This window comes from Tachypleus tridentatus, chromosome 10 (assembly GCF_004210375.1).
Source record: "Tachypleus tridentatus isolate NWPU-2018 chromosome 10, ASM421037v1, whole genome shotgun sequence".
Taxonomy (NCBI): Eukaryota; Metazoa; Arthropoda; class Merostomata; order Xiphosura; family Limulidae; genus Tachypleus; species Tachypleus tridentatus.
In genome coordinates, this window is record NC_134834.1 from 75,569,165 (window position 1) to 75,590,000 (window position 20,836).

The 20,836-nt window shown below is 30.9% G+C and overlaps 1 protein-coding gene across 2 annotated transcripts in view; it reads left to right on the forward strand.

The window, feature by feature from the left end:
- Positions 1-20,836, forward strand: part of LOC143229605 (uncharacterized) — a 108,893-nt gene that overhangs the window by 51,058 nt on the left and 36,999 nt on the right. For both annotated transcript variants that reach the window (XM_076462167.1, XM_076462169.1), the window contains 4 exons: positions 6,792-6,940; positions 11,908-12,096; positions 15,127-15,335; positions 19,762-19,868. In XM_076462167.1, coding sequence (XP_076318282.1) covers positions 6,792-6,940; positions 11,908-12,096; positions 15,127-15,335; positions 19,762-19,868 — 654 coding nt within the window. The remainder of the gene's footprint in view (positions 1-6,791; positions 6,941-11,907; positions 12,097-15,126; positions 15,336-19,761; positions 19,869-20,836) is intronic.

Consider the following 20,836-nt stretch of genomic DNA (forward strand, 5'->3'; position numbering starts at 1 on the left):
TCAGGTGGTTAAGGCACTCCATTCATTATCTGAGGGTCATGGGTTTGAATCCACATCACACCAATCATGCTCATCCTTTCAGCCATGGGGGTGTTATGTGATGGTCAATCCCACTAGTCATTGGTAAAAGAGTAGCTCAAGAGTTGGTGCTGCATAGTGATGACTAGCTGCCTTCCCTCTAGTCTTGCACTACTAAATTAAAGATGGCTAGTGCAGATAGCCTTTGTGTAGTTTTTTGCAAAATTAAAAACAAACTAAACAAAACCTTCTTTAGGTTTCTTATATTTGGTGCTTTATCAAAATATTGGAGTTCAGTTTTCTCTGGTAAACAGAGCATATGGCTTTACATGAATAAAACAAAGATGTTCTTATTCATCTGTTATATTTTTCTATTATAATCCTTGTTGTTCAAGGTGAACAAGGTCCTTCTTTTAAATGTAGGCCTGGCATGGCCAGGTGGTTAAGGCATTCAACTCATCATTTGAGGGTCACAGATTTGAATCTCCATCACACCAAACATGCTTGCCCTTTCAGTTATGGGGGAGTTATAATGTCACAGTCACTCCCACTATTCGTTGGTGAAAAAGTAGCTCAAGAGTTGGTGGTGGGTAGTGATGACTAACTGCCTTTCCTCTAGTTTTTCACTGCCAAATTAGCTTTGTACAAAATTCAAACCAAACCAAACTTATCAATGTATGTGTTTGATTAATAAAAGAAGAAAGTGCAGCAGTAAAAAATAAAAATGAGTAATTTAACACACAGTTATTATTACTCAACTGCTATAGTTTCATTTCTTTTCCCATCAAAGCATTGGATTGATTTTTTCTTGTTTCTCCAGTTTTTATTTCCTACTTAACTGTACTGGATGATATCTGTCTTGTGACATTCTCCACTTCTTGAAAAAGCCTTCACTAACAGGTTTTTCTGTACTCTAATTGTTGGAAATACTTTGAGCACTGTTCGAATTATCTTTTTGTTTTTCATTAAAAAAAACGTTTATATGTGGCATGAGTTTCCAGCTTACTTTTTCTAGTATGGATATATCTAGCATCGCTCAACAGTCAGGAGTTGGATGCGAGTCACTTTCAGTTGAGGCTGTTTGTTACATTGTTCATAGTGAGATGGAGACCTGTATTCTGTCTGGTGGTGTTTCTCCTGGGAACTCTGAGGCTACATTTGTGGGCAATCCTGGATATTCTGGAGACATGTTAGGTCTGCCTTTTCTCTGACTCTTGGTACTTGCAAGCATTCCAGAGTTTGAATTGATATCACCTGTATGCATTCATCTCCATTTTTAATAGTTTCTCAGTTTTCTTTATTTTTTTTGCAAAGGTATCATAATTTTGCCTTTATTTGAATGTCTCACTCCCTGATGTCACCCCTCAGTCCATTGGTACGAAGAATATATTTTGTTCATATCCATAAGGTTGCTATGCTTGGCTGTAATGCCACAAGAGGTGATGGTACTATCATATGCCTTTGGGATCTGTCTGGACTTGAGTCTGAGAATTTCTGTATGTATGGAAAACCTTTACCATAGATCCATGGGTACTACAGGCCCTTGCATCAGAATTAGTTATTTATTCAGTTATTAAGTTCACATCTTCAACAACATTATCCAGTAAACCTATAGTGTTTCCTCCTCTTGCAGATCCTCAGATTTTGGAACTTTGTTTCAGAGCTATTAAAGATTTGTTTATTAAGGGGCATTGGAGGGAGTTGTGCCAGTTCTTCTAGGATTTCATTCCTGTTGGTTTGTTGTGCCCAAGAAGATAGGAAATTGGCATCATGTCATCAAACTTTTTCATATACATCAAATTCTAGATCATTTAAGATTCATAATGAAGTCATTCCTGACTTTGCATTGGTAGTTTTTACCAGGACTCTAGACAATTAATTTTGATGTTTCTGATGCTTATCTGCATGTTCTTCTAGTGGAGTTGTTCCACTGATATCTTTGTTTTGTGCACAAATTTCAGGTGCTGCAGTTCACAACTTTGTTCTTCAGACTAGCATCAGCATAATAGGTGTCTTGCTGAATTGTACAAAACATTTCTTATCACTTCCATTCTCTATGCCTGCATACACACACCATTACATGGACAACTGGTTATTACTGGTACCTTTTCATCACCTGTGGAATGTCACACCCAGATTTTGCTTTTCTCAGGCTAATTAAGGATCATCTTTGATCTTGAGTGGTGGTAAGATCAGCACAATACTAAAATGGTTTTTCCTATGCCACCATCATATCCAGAGATCCATCTCTTCTGGGACATCTCACTTCCAGGATAGGATGCATAACTTACTGGTCAAGAATTCCAGGGCATATGGATAGATAACACAGCTTTCCTGTGTGATGTTTTAGAACTTCTTGCTATTCAAAGGGTGATCTCTCTAGATCTGGAATTATTAAGAGGCAAGAATATGGCAAGCTAGTAAGATGACATGATGGAAGAAAGTCCAATAAATAAGATCCAAGGTTTGAAAACAAAGAGGCCTGGACAGATTGCCCTGTGAAGGGAAATGTGATACACACCACCTTGGAAATGTTAAAGTGAAGCATCACATTTCCTTTCACAGGGCAATTTGTCCAGGCCTCTTTGTTTTCAAACCTTGGATATTATTTATTGGACTTTCTGCCATCATGTCATCCTACTAAATTGCCATATTCTGGGGGTGATGAATTTGGTAGCTAATTACTTGTCTCAACCCAGCTATATTCTCCCAACAGAATAGATGCTGCAGCACAAGGTTTTCCATTATACTTGATCTAGGCTTGGGACAATTATGATCATTGCATTGCCTCAAATTGGAACACTCAACTACTGGCATTTTAGTCCCCAGTATTTCATCTTCAGCCATTGGCAATAGATGCCTTCAGTTAGGACTGCATGGGATTACACTTCTATGCCTTCCCACTGATACATATGTTTCCCAGAGTATTAGCTCTAATTTGTTTAACTTTTTGTCTAGTTATGTTGATAGCATCAGATTGGCTGGCTGAACCTTGGTTTCCACTAGTGCAGTACCTTCAGGTGTGCCCACCTGTTTGGCCATCTCTGTTGCACCAGCCACAATCTGACATTAAACATCCAGTTGTTTTGAACCCCAAGCTTCATGCATGGAAATTGTACAGTTCTTTGCATGGCATCAGGGTTTAACTTCTGAGGTTACCATGTGTCTATGTCAGTCTTTGCATAGGCCAGCAGTAAGCATTTATCAACAGAAGCAGCACATACATATATTGACAATTGTGTATTGTGAGGAGGTTGAACCCACTTCATTTTTTTGGTCTGTCTCTTTGATAAAGTTTTACATCTTTCACAGTTCCCTGAAATAAGTTGGCCTTGTTGATTATTATTAGATAATCAAGACAAACAGTACTCTTCAACCTCCTTGGTTCATTTCAGGTCCTTTGTCCCAGTGACCGTTTCACTTCCCTAACTGAGATAGTAACATGATATTACATGGTTTTTCTCGACATCTGTTCAAGCCCTTAGCCATATGTACCATGTATCACCTTTCTCTTAAGGTTTATTTTTGTTGCTGTTGGCATGTGGATGTTGCCAATCAGAGATGCTTCTAGTGCATATGCACAGGATGCTTTATCATTCTACCTGTGTCCTTCTTACCTAAAATACCTAGATCTTTTTCATCAATTTATTTGACTACTGTTTCTTGCTTCTATGACCATTTGCATCCCAATTTCTTGTTATATCCGATGAAGACCTTGAAGTGTTACATTGGGATTAGTTTGCAAAATTTTAGAGGTTAAGGGAACTGGCATCACCTATCTGCACTCTTTCCATAACATTGTTCTTCAGAACTCTCCAGTGTGCATTATTCCATCCCCTTCCATATACCCCCATACACCTAATATTCTGCTAGTGGAGCAAGAGAGTCTTCTTGAAGAAGATAGCAAAGTAGGAGCACTCCTACTCAGGAACCTGGATAGTTTTTTCCTCATTTCTTGGTAGAAGATACACCATCATACATGGAATGCTACTCATAATACTGGTTCAGATTTAATGTTTGATTATGGGATTGGTTTGAGCATTGACCTTCTTTTTTGTCACTGTTGGTTCAGTAAATTGTTCAAAGAAGAGTATGTTGTCTCCTCCTAACTCCAAACTCAAATTGGTCCCATTTCAGGTTCCAGGTTCTTGGTTAAGCATGGTTTGTTCCACATTGTCCTTGTAATTCCTGGGAAAAGTGGAATTTACCTTACCTATACATTTGGGAGTGAAGATGAGTGTTCATAATTCTAGACTGGATGAATTCTGTTTCATCAAGTTGAATAAAACACACACAGCTCCATCATCAGGACAGTGCTTAGAAAGGCCAAGGAAGGAAACTATAGCAGTTGAGTAATAGTTGTAGTATAATAGGAGATAAGTATCATAGGACATATATTTTCAGTTTAAGAAAATGTTAACTTTTGTACATTATCTTTGAAACAATTGTGAAACATTTATCATTTCTCAAAATCTGCATTACTTAATATTCTGTGCATATTTGTATCAGATTTAGAAATAACCACGGATTCTTAAAATGCAAATATAATATTTCATACACATTCATGATGCTAATGTGCTATGAACAAATACAAAACAACTTTAGCATCATGAATGTGTATATTTGTGACAAAACAAGTAGATAGTACAATATATTATGTAATATATGACAGAAGTTTTATATACATGTTAGCAAAGTTAGAATATAATTCAACCAGGGCTGGTTGTGGCCCAGTTTTTGGTATGCCCAAACTGTGAACATTCCCAGAACATGAGTTGTTACTGCACAACTTTCTGCAATTTTGAGCTATAGATGTGCTATAAGAGTGATGTTCAAATCCTGTTATTTGATCATACAAGATTAATCTAAGGATATCTATATAGATAGCTCTTTGTAGCTTTACACAAAAATTAGAAACAAGCAAATATCTCAAACACCAACTTTGTATCATTAAGTCTGTATGCTATAAAGTACAAATGGGCACCAGTCAAATGGTTTTGAAATTGTTATTCAATATGCTTTTATAGTGTTAGGTTTACTTTAGCATTCTTGGAACTTGTTTGTTTACGGAGAAGTAGTTACGCATAATTAAATATGTTACATATGCATGAACTTTATAAATTAGGTTAGACTAAATGTGTAATGAAATATTTTTCTGTCAGAGTAAAAGAATTTTATTATTTTATCCTTTATAATTGCTTGTATACAAAGAAAATTTATTTCTTTTTTTTTTAAATGTGCTTATGTCCTTATATTTCAAATTCACAATATTTTATCTCCCAATCCTTTAGTAATATTTTGCACTTTACTAAGGCTTTTCAGTTTATGGACTGTTTCAGAAAGATTTGAAACTTCAAACTCTCACACATATTAATGAAATAAAAATGTGTAATCTACTACATTTATTAATTAACTTGACTACCACATAGCTTGTTAGATATACAAAATGTTCCAATTCAGTGATGAGAAAAAACGATACAGTGTGGCCTAGTGGCTGTTGTGCTTACATTTAAAACCTGAGAATTCATAGTTTGTGTCTTGTTATCACAAAAAATCTGTTCTGCACTTTGGGGCCATTTGTGTTCTGTAAGATTAGTGGCCAAATTTTATTACTTGATCAAATAAAATATAGTAGCTCCCAAGCTGACAGTGGGTACTGTGTACTAGCTGTCATCCCTGTTAGTTCAAAAGTAGGTATAAAGAAATATTCTAAATAAAAATAATTTTCTACATTTGCAGTTAAGAAATACTAGAAAACTGTTCTAAAACAGGGGTGGGCAGTAATATTTTGCAGGGGGAGCTATTCCAAGAATTTTGGTAAGTTACTGTGGCCTTTTTTTTCTATTTCTTCCATATTAACTAAATTACCTCAATGTCAATTTTAAAAATACCCAATTATGTTCTTTCCACAATTGCCAGTATGATGGCAGGTGGGAAAGAAATGCAGAGACCTTTTTCAAAGCAACAAATATTGAATGGCAACTACTTTCAAATCAGTGCCATGTCTTCTGTGATGAAATACTTTTATTGTATTTTAGGTCTTGCTTGTAATACACTTTTCACATGGTATAATAGTAACTGAGAATTTTACCTTGATAACTGTAATGAAAACTTGATCAGATGTTAAAAGTGATGTTAGAATTGTGGAGGTGATTTTGAATAATAAGATATCAGATTTATGTTTGCAGTAAAGTGTGTGTGTGCTGTGCATTTTATTTTACTTTGGACTTGAAGAATTATCAGTGTTTAAAAAGGTATCTGTGGTGTGGTGTTTGCTATAGTTTATGTTCCTGTTAGATTACTTAATTTAACTTGAAATATAAATCACAGTGTACTCATCTGAAACAAATTTTTTTGTAAATAATTTCTATAATTAGTAGCATTTTTCATGGTGATGCCTAAAGTGTGCATGCAAATAGATGTATATCAACAAGCATTGTTTCTTTTGACTTTGAGAAGCTCATGTATTTTGTCATTGTGAAATCTGTGAATAACCAAACTTTTCTCCTCTCAAAGAGTGAGTTTTTGGTGATCAGATATCAATAATTATCATGACCAGTGGTCGATATGATAACTTAAGTGTAATTATTAATTAGTTATAGTTTTTTATTGCTAGGTAGTAATTACTACAACTTTGTCATGTTTCAGTTGCTAATCTGCTTCTGTGTTCCATGGCATATTTCTCTGATTATAACTAAATTCACCAATCTCATAATGGGTATTTAGAATACTGACTACAAAAGTAATAAAGTATTAATTGTTGGTTTATCCAGAAGTTATGAAACACTTTCCATCCAATGCTGCTAGAAATTGGGACTTGACTGTTTTGAAGGCTCTTGAAGGATTTCTTTTAATACTGTCTGAAGAAGGAGATTTAGTATATTTGTCTGAAAATGTCCATCAGTTCCTTGGCCTGAATCAGGTATGTTTGTGTTCATTTTTTAAAAAAGGCTCTGAGAGAATTATGTTTTGTTATATCAAGTGTCAACCTTCTTGTTAAGTCGTAATATTTATTTTGAAATAATAAATATGTTGCATATTTAGTTCTGTGTTTGTATGATTATGGTATGCAGGTGTACTGTGTATTTTGTATTTTTTTGTTTCAGTTTAGAGTTTTTCAAAATTTGTCAGCTATTTTAATATGCTGTATTTAGAAACACTTGCTCAATAAAGTTGTTTTTGTTCTAACTACCTTTGTTCTTTGTAATTCTCTTGACATATAAGAGTCTGTTTGTGTGTGTATATGGCTGTAAAGCTGCATCTTCTGCATGAATGTTAAAACATAATTTTCTCCAGTTGTAAATCTGGTGATATCTTGAGATTACAAACTCCTTTATTTCCAAACGGGAAAGAACAGTTGTGTTGATAGCTTATGTCACTTTTGGTAAATCTGACCATATTACCTTAATTAAGTTACATAAGCTGTTACAAATCTCGAGAAAGAGAAAGTGGTTTTAAGATCTAGACGAGTCCAATCAACTGTATGCACACACTTTGTTTGTGAATAATAAAGATTGTTCATTGTATTTTTGTATAGTTGTCTAGTTTTTCTATTTCTTTGTTATAAATTTGGTTACTCAGGACTAATTTGTAATAAAATCATGACCAAATCTTCTGGTATTCAGTAGTTTTGTCTAGTTGCTGGAAAGAAAATTAGTTTAAATACCACAGAATGGAATGTGGGTGCTGTGTTGCTCATTGTATTTTCTGTACATTGTGTCCAATCTCTATTGATTTATTTCAAAACTCAGTTACTCAGAGAATTCAGAGCTACTTTGTTGTAAAAATCCTCATCAAATCTCCTGTTATTCAGTGGACCCATCTTATCATTTTGCAGCAAGTCAATTCAACATGAAAATATCATAATATTTTTTCTGTGGAGAGCTATTTCTAAATTTTAATACTAAGTTTAGAAATAGAAGTATATTTTGAAAATTAGTTTTAAATATGGTTATTTACTATTTAAAAACATAAAATCATTAATTATGTTAAAAAAAGAATGCCTAATTTCATAATTTTAACACTCCCATGTAGATTTTGAAGAGAATTTTGAATACAGTGAAAAAGTTAGCTTAGTGAAGAAAGAATAGAATTGAGTAGCTTATAAATTTTAAAAGTAGAGTATTTTGCTCACACACCTAGGGGAAACTGATTTAGTATTTTTGAAAAAATATTTAAATTAATTTGATTAATTGTTCTTTGGTTAGTACTTGGTAAATAATGCCAGTGGTAGTTGCAATATACATGTACTCTCATGTTCATATTACTACTCCACATTTCCCGCTAATAATTCAAATTCATTAGACTTTTACACATTAATATGTGTTTTATTAATATTCTTAAAAATTAAGGGTGTAAATTTTATGTAGTGCAAATTAGGAAAGTGCATAAGTCATTTTTAATATAAACACATGATGTAAAATTACATCTGTATGCTTGATTTCCACATATGTAAGTAATTTTCACTCATTTTATTTTAGTGATTCCTAGTTTTTATACAAAGACATTTCATGAACCCATTGTTTTTTGGTTTTTTTTCATTTGTTGTATTATGTTATTTACATTTTAGCATTGGAAACTATTCCACAATCTTTGTTTTGTTTTTTTTGTTCTGTTTTTCTCCACTCCTACTGGATACCTGAGACTTTTAAAAGTTATTTTTAACACCTGCACTATATTACTTTTTTATTTGTTTTTTCCTATTTTGTTGAATTACTCCATGGATTTTTTAAAAACTGAATATAAATAATTAAAGACATTAAAATAATATCCTTGCAGTTTCCAGTGCTACAACATTACAAGTTGAGTAAAAAATTATGATTTTTTTATGCTTTTGTGAAGTAGTTATGGAACATCAAAAATGTGTTTATAAAGGGTTCTTTGTCATATCAGTGGCTATTTGCTAGCTGACATGACGTGTCCTGATATAAAGGTCAAATCAAGGTCATACACATTCATAAATTTCCATAATTTTATAATTCACCATTTTTTTTAGGTTTATGTGATTGAAATTTATGCAAAATACATAAGGAAAACTGTTATTAGAGTAATATTATAGTGTGCTATATCTTCTGTATTGGTACATTTTACCTCGTGCTGGTATAGGATTTGATTGACCTTTGTATTAGACCTTCATGTCTTGGGGTAAGTAGTCCTTAGTATGCCTAAACACCCAACATAAGCAGAGTTTTATATCCCACACCCTGTTCACAACACATTATAATAGTACTTTGTCTTATTCAGTGTTTTCTAATTTATTCCCTTTGTTTTATTAACCAGTTTTGCATCGTAATGAGTTCATTAGAATTTTATCTGGTATTATCTAATAATTTTACAGTTTTATAAGGTGCTTATCTTATTTTGCTTTATTATAGCTCATTAGTTCCCTCTAGTGTGTTTATTAACTTTAGGTAACATGGAAGTTGCAAAATTCAGAATGGTTAGCCATTTTGAAAATTAGGGTTGGATATACAAAATCTGGTTTAAATATGCAGTCTGGGGTAGGGTGACACTAGAAAATGAGATTACTAGAAAAGCCAGATGTCCGTTTGTTATCTGATGGAAGTGAAACATAAGTTACTTATATTTTCTTGGAATATTGTATTTATTTTGTTTCATGTATGCTGTTGATCATTGCATGTAAAAATTTCCATTGAAAGCTATGAAGTTACTTACTTCCTATCACATGTCTTACACAAACTTTCCTATTGAAAGTATTATCCAGGCTATTTGTGTTTCAGTACAATTTATCAGCTGGAAATAATGTATTTAATTAGATTATCCTTTTCAACCATGCATTAGAGCATAGTCTATATCGTCTTGCTTCCGACAGCTTTTGACCTTGGCCTGTTATGTGTCTTACTTATAGCATGTGCCTTGTTTTTACAAGAGCTATTTGGATCTTCAAACTTAAACATTTTCATCACCAGGTTCAGAGCTGTATTTTTCTTATGTTTATGCATTAGTTTTATGTATATGGGTATAGGCTATTTTTTTTCCATATATGTGTTTGACAGAAGTTGTTAGTTCTGTATTTTCGTACCTTGTTTTATGACTTTCTTTACCAAGACCTTTTGTGGTGTATTTAGGATTAATATGTTGATATAGAAGTCACATCTTGATATCAATTTCTTTGAGTACATTTTTAAAAACTTTGAGACTTTTGATGTATAATAATTTAGGAAAAATTTGAGGAACCTCTGTTTATTGTATTTCAAATCCTATATGTAATATATATATCCATGCATCTTTTGATCTAATTATTTGCTTTTTTTTTTTAAATGGTTTATTTCTAATTATATTTACCTGTGTTCTTGAATGAAATTTTAGGTTTTTATAGATCTTGACAAAATTCTCCATAAAATACCTTTGAAACAAGTTTTGCATGTTTGTATAAATGTGTGTATGAAACCAGTTTCTTCAGAATGTATACCACTTAGAGTACTAACAAAGAATCTTTGTTCCTGCTGCTTTGATTGAAAGTTTGGTTTACCAAAAAATTTAAGATGCATCATGTTACGTGTTATAAACAATTTTGAGTCAGAGTTAGAAGAATAAAAGTGAAGTTGTCTTGATTTAATTAAAAACCTTCTTGAGACTGACTGTTGAGCTCGCAAGGGTTCTGATCCTTAGAGGAAGTTGCATGTCAAGGTCTCAGAAGTGGTCCACCCTTTAGAATGTGAAAAGAAACAGGAGTGCTTATAGTCAATATAGGTTTAATATTTTGTAAAGCAAATGTACCACAGCATCTACAAATTGCATGGAATTAATGCCACCTGAAATTTGCACAACTACAAATAGTTAATTGTTGAAAAAGTCTGGGTAGTGTTATATATAGTTTTAGTACAGATAACATTGATTAGTTTATAAATGAATAGTTAAAACTAGCTATAGTTAATATTTTTCATTTAATGATTTTTTAATTTGGTTTTAATCCAAAACTTTTATCTTTTAATTATATTTTAAGAGCACTTAGTTTAGTTTCTAGCATGTTTCATAGTGTGAGTCAGTATGAGTTTTTATACATCTTAAATGCTGATATTCTATAAAATCATATAAAGTTTTAGAAATAATGCTAAACCCCTATTTCAAGGCAGATTGTATGTTTTTTCACATTTACCATCATTTGTTTTTTTGTATTTTTGTACATATTTAAAAGAATATTTTATTTGTGAATGCACCAAGGTCATTAATCTATAAGCGAGCATGAGGTATTTTGCTGAATTACTGAGAACAGTGGTTTTGAATAAATATAATTTTATCAGTAATCAGAATGGTGAATCAAAAAACATTTTAAAAACTTGTATTGAATTGTAGTTAATTTTGAGGTAAAATGCATTTTTAGGTTACCAACTATATAATCAGTTGTTATACTGATAAATGTAAAACTTGCCATACAATCAACACAATTAAGTTTTAAGAACACAGCATTAGAAATACTTAGTTTTTGGTAAGCATTTGCATACATGAATATATTTCTGGTCTTTATATGTTATATTTTATTGTATGTGTGAAATTTATTATTATTATTATTATTCAGTAATAACTTGTAGGGTTTATGACTTTGGAAGATTTAAATGAATGTTTATTTATGATAAAGTGCATAAGAGGTGTTGGATTATTTAAATGCATTCAGCCCTGTTTTGTTTCTATTAAAAATATCCCAGTTTCTGTTAGAAAACAAAATAAATAAAAATATGTCTCATGTCAGTACACATGGACACATACACACGCACACACAATTACATGATCATGATGATTACAATTTGTTACATCATGATACTGGTGTAATTGTCATATTTTAAAGAATTATAATTTTTGAAGTACAATAGAACAACACAGAATAAAAGTTACCAAGGAGCTGTTAACTTTTTGTTTATTTATTTGTAGCTTGACCTCATGGGACACAGTATATATGACTTCAGCCATCCTTGTGATCATGAAGAAATCAAAGAAATATTGTCTTTGAAAAGTAATGAAAATTGTAAGCTGCTTCAGCCCCAGTCATTCTTTCTTCGAATGAAGTGTACATTGACTAACAAGGGACGAAACGTCAATATTAAATCTGCCTCTTATAAGGCAAGGTGTACTTTCTTAGTTTGCAAAAATTAATTAAATCTCAGTCCTGTATTCAGGACATCATTGTATACAAGCTGTATTGTAAATCTCTACATTATTTATTAATGAAGTAATGCTTTGTTAACAATTTGATGTGTTGGAAATGCTTATCAGTACATTATAATTATTATAGTCATTGGAACTTGGAAGCTTAATACTGTTGTTAAACAGTTTTATCATACAATATGTGTATTCATCTAATGAAAAGGGAGAAATGTGTTCAGTTTTTAATTGTTGTGTCTATCAGTAATTCCTAAGTAAGGTATACTTTGATTTCACTCTTAAAACAGATTGAATGTGTACACAGCAGTGTCTCAAAACTTCTACAGTAGTGATATTTATTGTACTAATTTTTCAATGAACAATATAAAATTATTTTTTGTTAAATGAAACATTAGTGTCTATGTGTTTAGATGAAAGGAGAAGACTTTCTTTTTATCAGGAAATAGAGTAACCTAAAGTCAGTGTCCATTGGAGAAAGGTTACTTTTACAGAGCTTGAAGACTTTTAGCTGTGATTTCTTTTTATGGAGATTAATTAGAATCCTTTCTCAATTGTGTTTTTTAAACATAATTGACTGCAGTTTTGCACAAATAAAAAAACTAAAGTTACCAAATTGAAACTTCTGAAACTAATTAATTTCTAGGTCAGCAAGCATGAAATATATGTATAGATTTTATACAAATATGCAGAGAACTAAACTTATTGTACAAAGTAAACTCTTTTATGGTTTAGGTAACCTGAATTAAAAGTACAATTTTAGATTCTGTTAAAATAATTTAAAATATATTTTTTCTATGTTTTTAGTGATTAACAAATATTCTGTTAACTGTGACTTTTAACATTTGTTAAATGTTTATTTAAATTGTTTAGTTATACGAACAGTTACTTTTTATGTTGCATTGAATCAGTATCATTGTCATTGGAAAAACTGTGAATGGATGTTTGAGAATAGTAAACAACTACTCTTTCTGATCATATGTGTTTATTATACTTTTCAAGAAGATTTGAAAAACAAAAACTATAAGCATTTAAACATGTGAACTGCACAGTATATAGTATGATTTATTGTAAGTTTATTTAAGCCCTTCCTGCATGTAAGCTATATCTATTTTATTTTGATATGCATCTTTGTTAGCTAGTGTACAGTGGAGCACTGTTAAGCCTCGGTATTTGGGGGGTCAACCTGCTTAACCACGGCTTAAACCTTTGTGACTGAAAAGCCGAGGTCGCCAACAGCTCTGCCGAGGAGCCTCATCCGGGCCATTGCATGATCATTATATCAGATTATCGAATTAAAAATAATACTTTAATTATTGATCACTTTTTTTCACGGATTTACCGCGGATTAACTTTAATATATGGAGAGGTGTGATTCGGTAACAATGGCGGTCTCCATAAAGTTGACATAGAGAGCGGATAAGGTAGATTAACGGTCGATTTTTATTGTAATATATTTTATTTATTTTCCAAATTAAAACAAATCCTTTTTAAATATCCCCTTGAAGTTATAAAGCCAGGATTAAATTCAAAAGCTGTATTTTTACACGTTCTTAGATTAGCGGTGAGGCGCGATAATCCTCGCTCACATCGCTCACAAGACTTGCTATAGCAGCTTAAGCAATTTCGCGGTTTACCGGTCCGCGGCTTAATGGCGTTCCACTGTATATGTTTTACATCTAAACATTTTTTTTAAAGACCTGTATTTAATATGCTCTGCTATAAACTCCATATTGTAATATATTTATGTAAAGAAATGTAATGTCTACACTTAGACATGAAAGTATTAGAACAAAGAGACATAAATCCAACTTCAATTTATATTTGGTATTAAAAGTTATTACATTTAAAGATTCTCTCTCAGGGTTTTGATGACCCATTTAGTATTATAAAATGTTTCTTATGTTCAAACTTATCAGTAGTTTAGCTCTTCAAATGCAAATTCTCTGTAAATATTTTTTTCTCTTTGAGGAAGTGTTAAGTAAATGCCAAGTAGTATCCTTCACAATAGTTGAACAGTTCTACGGATATTTGTTTTGTTAAGCCTATCTGTTGTATTTGTTAGTGTCATAGTGGTATTAGTGCCACATAATATATTAAAGTAAATATGTAAGTTATATAAATAAAAGATGCAGTTGCTGATGTTTTGTAGACAAGAAAAACATACATAACTTACTTGAACTACTTCAGATAAGTTTTTTGGGAAGGTCAAAAATTACTACTAAAGTAAAAGTTTATCATTATAAAGATAATCTTTCAAAGACTATATGTATGAAAATGTTCATATTTTTGATTGTGTCTTCTTATGTCAAGCAAGAAAATTATCTGAAGTATTTCATTCACTTTAAGTTTCAACCAGAAATAAGATGATACTATAATGAGGAGAGTTTTCAGATGAACACTTCTTATCAGAGGTATTGCTAGGCACTGGCATCTGGAGTTTGTGCTTCAATTATATTTGACAGTGCCTCAAATTTTCAGTTGGTATTTTGAAAAATTAGAATATAAAATCATAATCAACATCATACTGAAACACCAAAACTTTCAGCACCTACGAGTCTAATCCATGAATCTTTTAATATCTAGCAATGCCTCTGCCTCTTGTTTAGCACAGAAGTACCTTGTGGTCTATATCTAGTTGTTTGCCTGCTGTGGAAGATAATGTTTTTAATGACTTTACTCAAGAGAAAAAAGAATTGGGGTGCTTACATAAATCATATAAGATACTAATATGCAATAGTTATATTAAAAAACTTTTTATTTAACATTGGATGAGTCTGATAGCTGACAAAGAACATTAAAGTTGTGAGAGTCCTACGTTTTTTAGGTTTGAATAAAATTTGAGCAGGAACTGAATAGTTTTCTATTTGAAATAATAAAACACAAATGTCTGAACTGTGGGTTAGTAAAGATTGTGTAATGCAGTTTTTGTTCTTTTCTGTAGTGTATACATTTAGAAACTTTTCCTGATTTCAGAATCTTTACCTGCAGGTAATTCACTGTACTGGATACATCACGAATAATATACCAGTTGTCAAAATGGAGACACACGCTTGTAAGGCTAACTTCACAGCATTAAATTACTTTGTGTCCCTTGCTGAACCCATTCCGCATCCTTCCAATATTGAAGTTACTTTGGACAAACAAACATTTTTAAGCCAACATTCTCTGAATATGAAATTTACCTATGTTGATGAAAGGTTAGATTATTTCAGTGTTATAAAGAAATTACTCTGAAGTGTAGAGTTTATAAAAAAGTAATTTTTTCTCATTGATTGTGTAATATTCAAGATCCAACAAGTTCTTAATAACATCCAAGAAGTATTTTTTTCTTAAAACATAATGCTGAAAACTATGTTGTGTTTTTATGAATACATGAAGAGCTTTTGTTGAATAATCAGTTTTGTTTTATTGAGAAACTTGAACATAGTCACTTTATTTTAAAAACAAGCAAACAGTGAAATGTACCCTTCATGTAATATTTTTATCTGTTAGTAATCTGATAGTTTTCACTATTTAGAGTGGAAAATAATGTTATTAATATCCAGAAATATTGAGTATTTTTTTTATTTAGTCTTAATTAATAAGAGCAGACAAAACCAGGTTATGTAGGTTAGGGAAGTCTCTACAAAGTTGTGATAGTCTGCATATTATTAGTTGCAACGTCATTGAATCCTGTATATTTTTGTGGCATGCTGACAGGTAGATTACCATGCTTATTAAGTAATTAATTTATGAAGCATCTGGTATCTGATTTACTGTATGAATCATCTGAAGTTAACATCAATACATTTATTTTTGTGTACTAATGTACAATCAAGATTTACTCTTGACATGTCTTATAAATTATGTAATTTATAAAGCTGTTGGTGCTGAAGGCAGTTTTAAGAGTAGTGGAAGGTTTGAAAATGTGAATAATAAATATTATACTGTAATTCTGGTTTATTAGTGTCATACATATATATGTGTGTGTGTGTGTGTACATATACATACACACGAAGTTTATTTAGTTAGTGGTCAAATTATTGCCAGAGTCATGTTTTTTTAAGAATTCATGTAGATTATAAAGATGTAGAAAATATTTTTAGGGTTAAATATATTACTTTTAGTACTTTTACAGATTTTAATATATACATTAGGTATTTTCTGTTCTGTTCTTATTCAATACCATCTGTATCCTCAAAGCCTGATTTCCATTTTAGTATCTTCTACATATATGCAACTTTTATGTAACAGTTTAAAGTGAAGTTAAACTGTTAGTAATACAGAACATTTTAATGTTATCTGACACACCATTACCTATTATGGATACTACTGATGTCCAAGTGTGGTTATTCAGGTTAAGTTTGTGCATCACAGTTTTGTGCATCAATTTTCTGTAATGGTCATCTCATTTAATTCATGAGGAAGCTGTGCTGATTTAAACCTAATTAAAACATTGCCTGGAAGAAGAAAGACAAGTTTTGGTTTTCAAATGTTGCTTGAATATACAATGACATGTTGCCTACACTTGCTAATAAAGGTCATAAATCAGTACCTTTGTACCCTGCAGAAATTACTTTACTTGTAGCCCTTGTTGGCCTGGAATAAGTTTCAGTACTGTATCAGGTTGCAAAGTCAATTTATAATCAAATGAAACCAACCACTCGTAGTTCTCAGTAAACAAAAGAAAAAAACATGAAAGCTTTGTCTGTTTTAAGTTTCAATTAAAAATATATGTTAATGAATAGTAAATAGTTTTATTTATCTAAATAATTCATCCCAAATTTTAATCTTTTTTTTTAATTACTTGTTTATAATAAAAATAATTTTCATGGACATTTGCGTTAGCTTTTAAAATATTCATGTGTAAAAAAAATAATATATATATATATATATTTTTAAAAGTTTGTTATACGACAACAAAGCAATCAACTATATGAAAATGAACATTTTTGTTTTTTTTTACAGGTCATCTGCTATTTTTTGTAAACATCTTGACTTTTAAAAAAAACAACTTAAATGGGTGCAGGAAAGCATGGATGAAATAATTATAATAATTTTACAGAATATGCTTTTATAAAAGTATAGTCTACATACAGTTACTTTTTAAATTATCATAATTTCTTATGCAAAGTACAGGATTTATATCAAACATTTTGTAAAAGTTTTGCAAAGTTTTCACTATTTATTCTGTTTTAGAGTAACTGCTGTATGCATTGGTTATTGGATTTTAATGGCAACATCTATTTAGGTTAAAGACACTGTATAGTAAGTGATTTTCTGAAGATTATTTGTTTTTATAGTAAAACTTCAGGCACACATATTTTGAAAATTACTATTGCTTGTATTTTGGGGGAATTTAATATGACTGTCTTCTGTGTAGCGAAAAAAAGAGAGATTTGATCTGTGCCATATACATGCATCTCTTTGTCTAATATTTGTTGTAGAAAATACTTTAAACTGAATTATGAAATCTACAGAACTTGCTATGTAAACCTTTATTTTTTATCTTCTAAAATATGGTGTTGTTGATATTATAGTTTAGTGTTAGCTAAACTGTTGCATGTTAATGTTACGATCAATGTATTACAATAATAATATTTTGGAGTTTGAAACATTAATAGTGGAATACTAGTATACAATAGAAACAGTCTCTACTGCTAATGAAATGTAGTTGCTATTTATAAGTTTTTTGTACTTAACCACTGACATAAGTATTATTTTAATACCAGGAATATGCTGCTAATAATGAGCTTTACAAGCTCATGGGCTTGAAGGAAGCTTATGTTGGAAGAAGGACAGAACAGTATGATAGTATCATGAGATGAATATTTATTTATTAATTATTACTTTTAATGAAAGCTTCTTTTTGTATTTAACCTTCTGGCATAATTCTTCTAACCATTATACCATATTACTGTATGATTGAAAACTCATTAAATTGCAAGGAATTTGACATTTGTTCTAAATTTCTTTCTTTTTGTATCACTGAGTTCTTGGGGTTAACTAATTTAGTTTAGTAATAAAACACTAACTAATTCTTGGGATGACTAAGTAACTTGGCTCAGTAATGGCTTAAATTTATACAATTTCTGGTGGAGCAGTCTTTAATTATTGCCTGATTGCTTGATTCTAGCTTACTATACTATTTCAGACTTGTTCCATTTCTTGATGTATGTTAAAACTTTTATAAAACATTTGTTTTGCTTATTGGAAATGCTATAACAAAAATGATTAGATAAGATCCTAGCCTTGGAGATGATTATTCATCTTTGACATGATTAATTGTCTTACCAAACCATCTTAAAACTTTCATAGCACTTATCCCATAAATCTGTCCTTTCATTTGAATAATCAAAGGTCAGAGTGTGAATCATTTCTTAGACAGCTTACTCCTTTATGTCGCTAGTTATATCATTCTGCCCTTTCACAGAAGATCTTAATATTTTCAACTGTTTTATTTCAACCATGCTTTGTAAATTTCAGATGATGAACAAATATTCACTGTCCCTGCCCAAGTTATTTTGTAAGAGTGTGTGTGCAGTGTTTTTCTAATTTGAAATTATTTATAGTGGCCAACTTCCTTTATTTTAATTTCATAGCAATATTTTGAACAGGTATGTTTTATAAGTCAGTTTAAAGAGAAATATTTTGAAAGTAAGGAAAAAGAAGCACTTGGTAAGAACAAATTAATAGTGCATTTGATCATTAAGCTTTTCTAAAATGACACAGTAGTGTGTTTTAAGAAATAACCAGTTTCCTAACATTTAAAATGTTTATTGCAAATTTTGAAGGAATAAGTTTAAACTAATTAAATTTGTATCATTGTAGATTTTAAATTTTAATGTTACTGATTTGTTGACCACCTTGTGGTGAAGATAAACACTTTCCAGTGTCTTTGAAAATGCCTAGATATGTGCATTAGCAAGATAGAAAAACAGTTTAACAATTGCAAGCAAATTCTAATTTTATACTTGATTTTTAACTTCATTATTATTATTGTTTTTTTTGTAGAACCAAAATTACACTGAATAGAGAAATATGGAAAAATTAAAATATTTTATATCTCCTTCTGTTATGTTTTTGTGATTCTTTTGAATATTTTAGTTTTAAAACTTTTCTTATACTAGATCTAGCAGGCAGTTTATAGAGTAATCTTTTAGATTATAGAAAAGGAAATGAATTTGAGTTGTAAATATTTTTTTAAAACAATCACACTTTTTATATTTTATTTGCTGAAGTACTAGAGAGCCATTCAGCAATGACATTCAATAAAGTAATACTTTCTCATGGTCTTGTTGTGTAATTAAACTGTCATATGCTGGCTGTTATTTTTTATCACTAATGGGAGGAAAGAGAAAATTGTTTTACCAGTGGACATTTGTAGCACTTGTGTAGCTTTGCACAAAATTCCAAACAAACAGAACTATGTTTTCTCTGGTCACACAAAATCAAAAAAGCTACTTCAGCAGTTAATAAAAGGAGGACCTAGATGGAATTGTTACAGATTGGTTATTGTGGGTTAACTTGATAGGAAAAGGATTAAGTTAACTCTTAGTTGTTTTTATAGTAAGATACAAATGTGTATTTTAAAACAGTTCTGTTTTGATTAACATTCATGATTTTATTATTATTTTTAATAAGAATTGAAGATTTTCTTGAGTACAAGCAAGAAGAATTGTTGGGAAAATCTGTTTTTCAATACCATCATGTTCTAGACACTCGAATAGTGGAGAAAACCTACAAAATAAGTGAGTACATGATTTTATTTAATTAATGATAGATCTGTTCACTTTTATGTAGTAACAGTGTTTCTTTCAATGTACAGAATACTATCATTTTGAACTAAGAAAACTTAAAACATAAGCATTTTATGATGAAAATTGTTCACCAGTAATCATTGTTGTGTACTTTTTTGTAACTTAAGAATGTATTATAGTTACTTTTGAAATTAATGAAATAATTACATGTAAACTACTATATGTATAAAACACTATTGCATGGGTTAAAGAATAATGGAGATATGTTTTTAATATTTTTATCCAGAAATCAACTCCATTTACATTTGGAATATTTGATTATAAAGCATTTTACTTTAATTTGACATTGCTTGATCCCTGTGATCACTGTAGAAACCTTTTACGTTAAAGTAAATAAAATTCTCAGTACTATTGGCCGTCTGTCTGATACTATGTTAGGTTATGTTAGGAAGTTGTTTGATATTTTGCTATCTTAATTCAAATGAAAAACATGCACTGTCTGACTGATACATTTACATTCATGCTTAGGGGAAGTTGAGGAGGTTATCAGTTTGTTTTGTCATAGCAGTGAAATGCATATAGTCAAATTTGTTAAAAAACATTTTAATTCCAAGAAGCTGTTGTTGTACATGTACATTCATTGAAGAAGAGGAGAACAGAAAATGAAATCCATATTGGTAGTTACTAGGTATAATTTTACAGAATTGGTGTTTTGTGTCTCTCTTCAAATCTCAGAAATTGAATGTAAAGACAAATGGGCTTAAATTTTGAATGTAAAATGACTACTTTGTTATCATTGTTAAACCAGGACTTTGTTAGGTTAACCATATTGAAAATATTCATATTGATTAAGTGATATTGAAGATTAGTTTTTGTCATAGAATATTTGTTACTTCTTAATTACTAAGCTATAGTTGTTTACATTTTTTGGGAAAATTATATATGCCTATCTCAGTTCA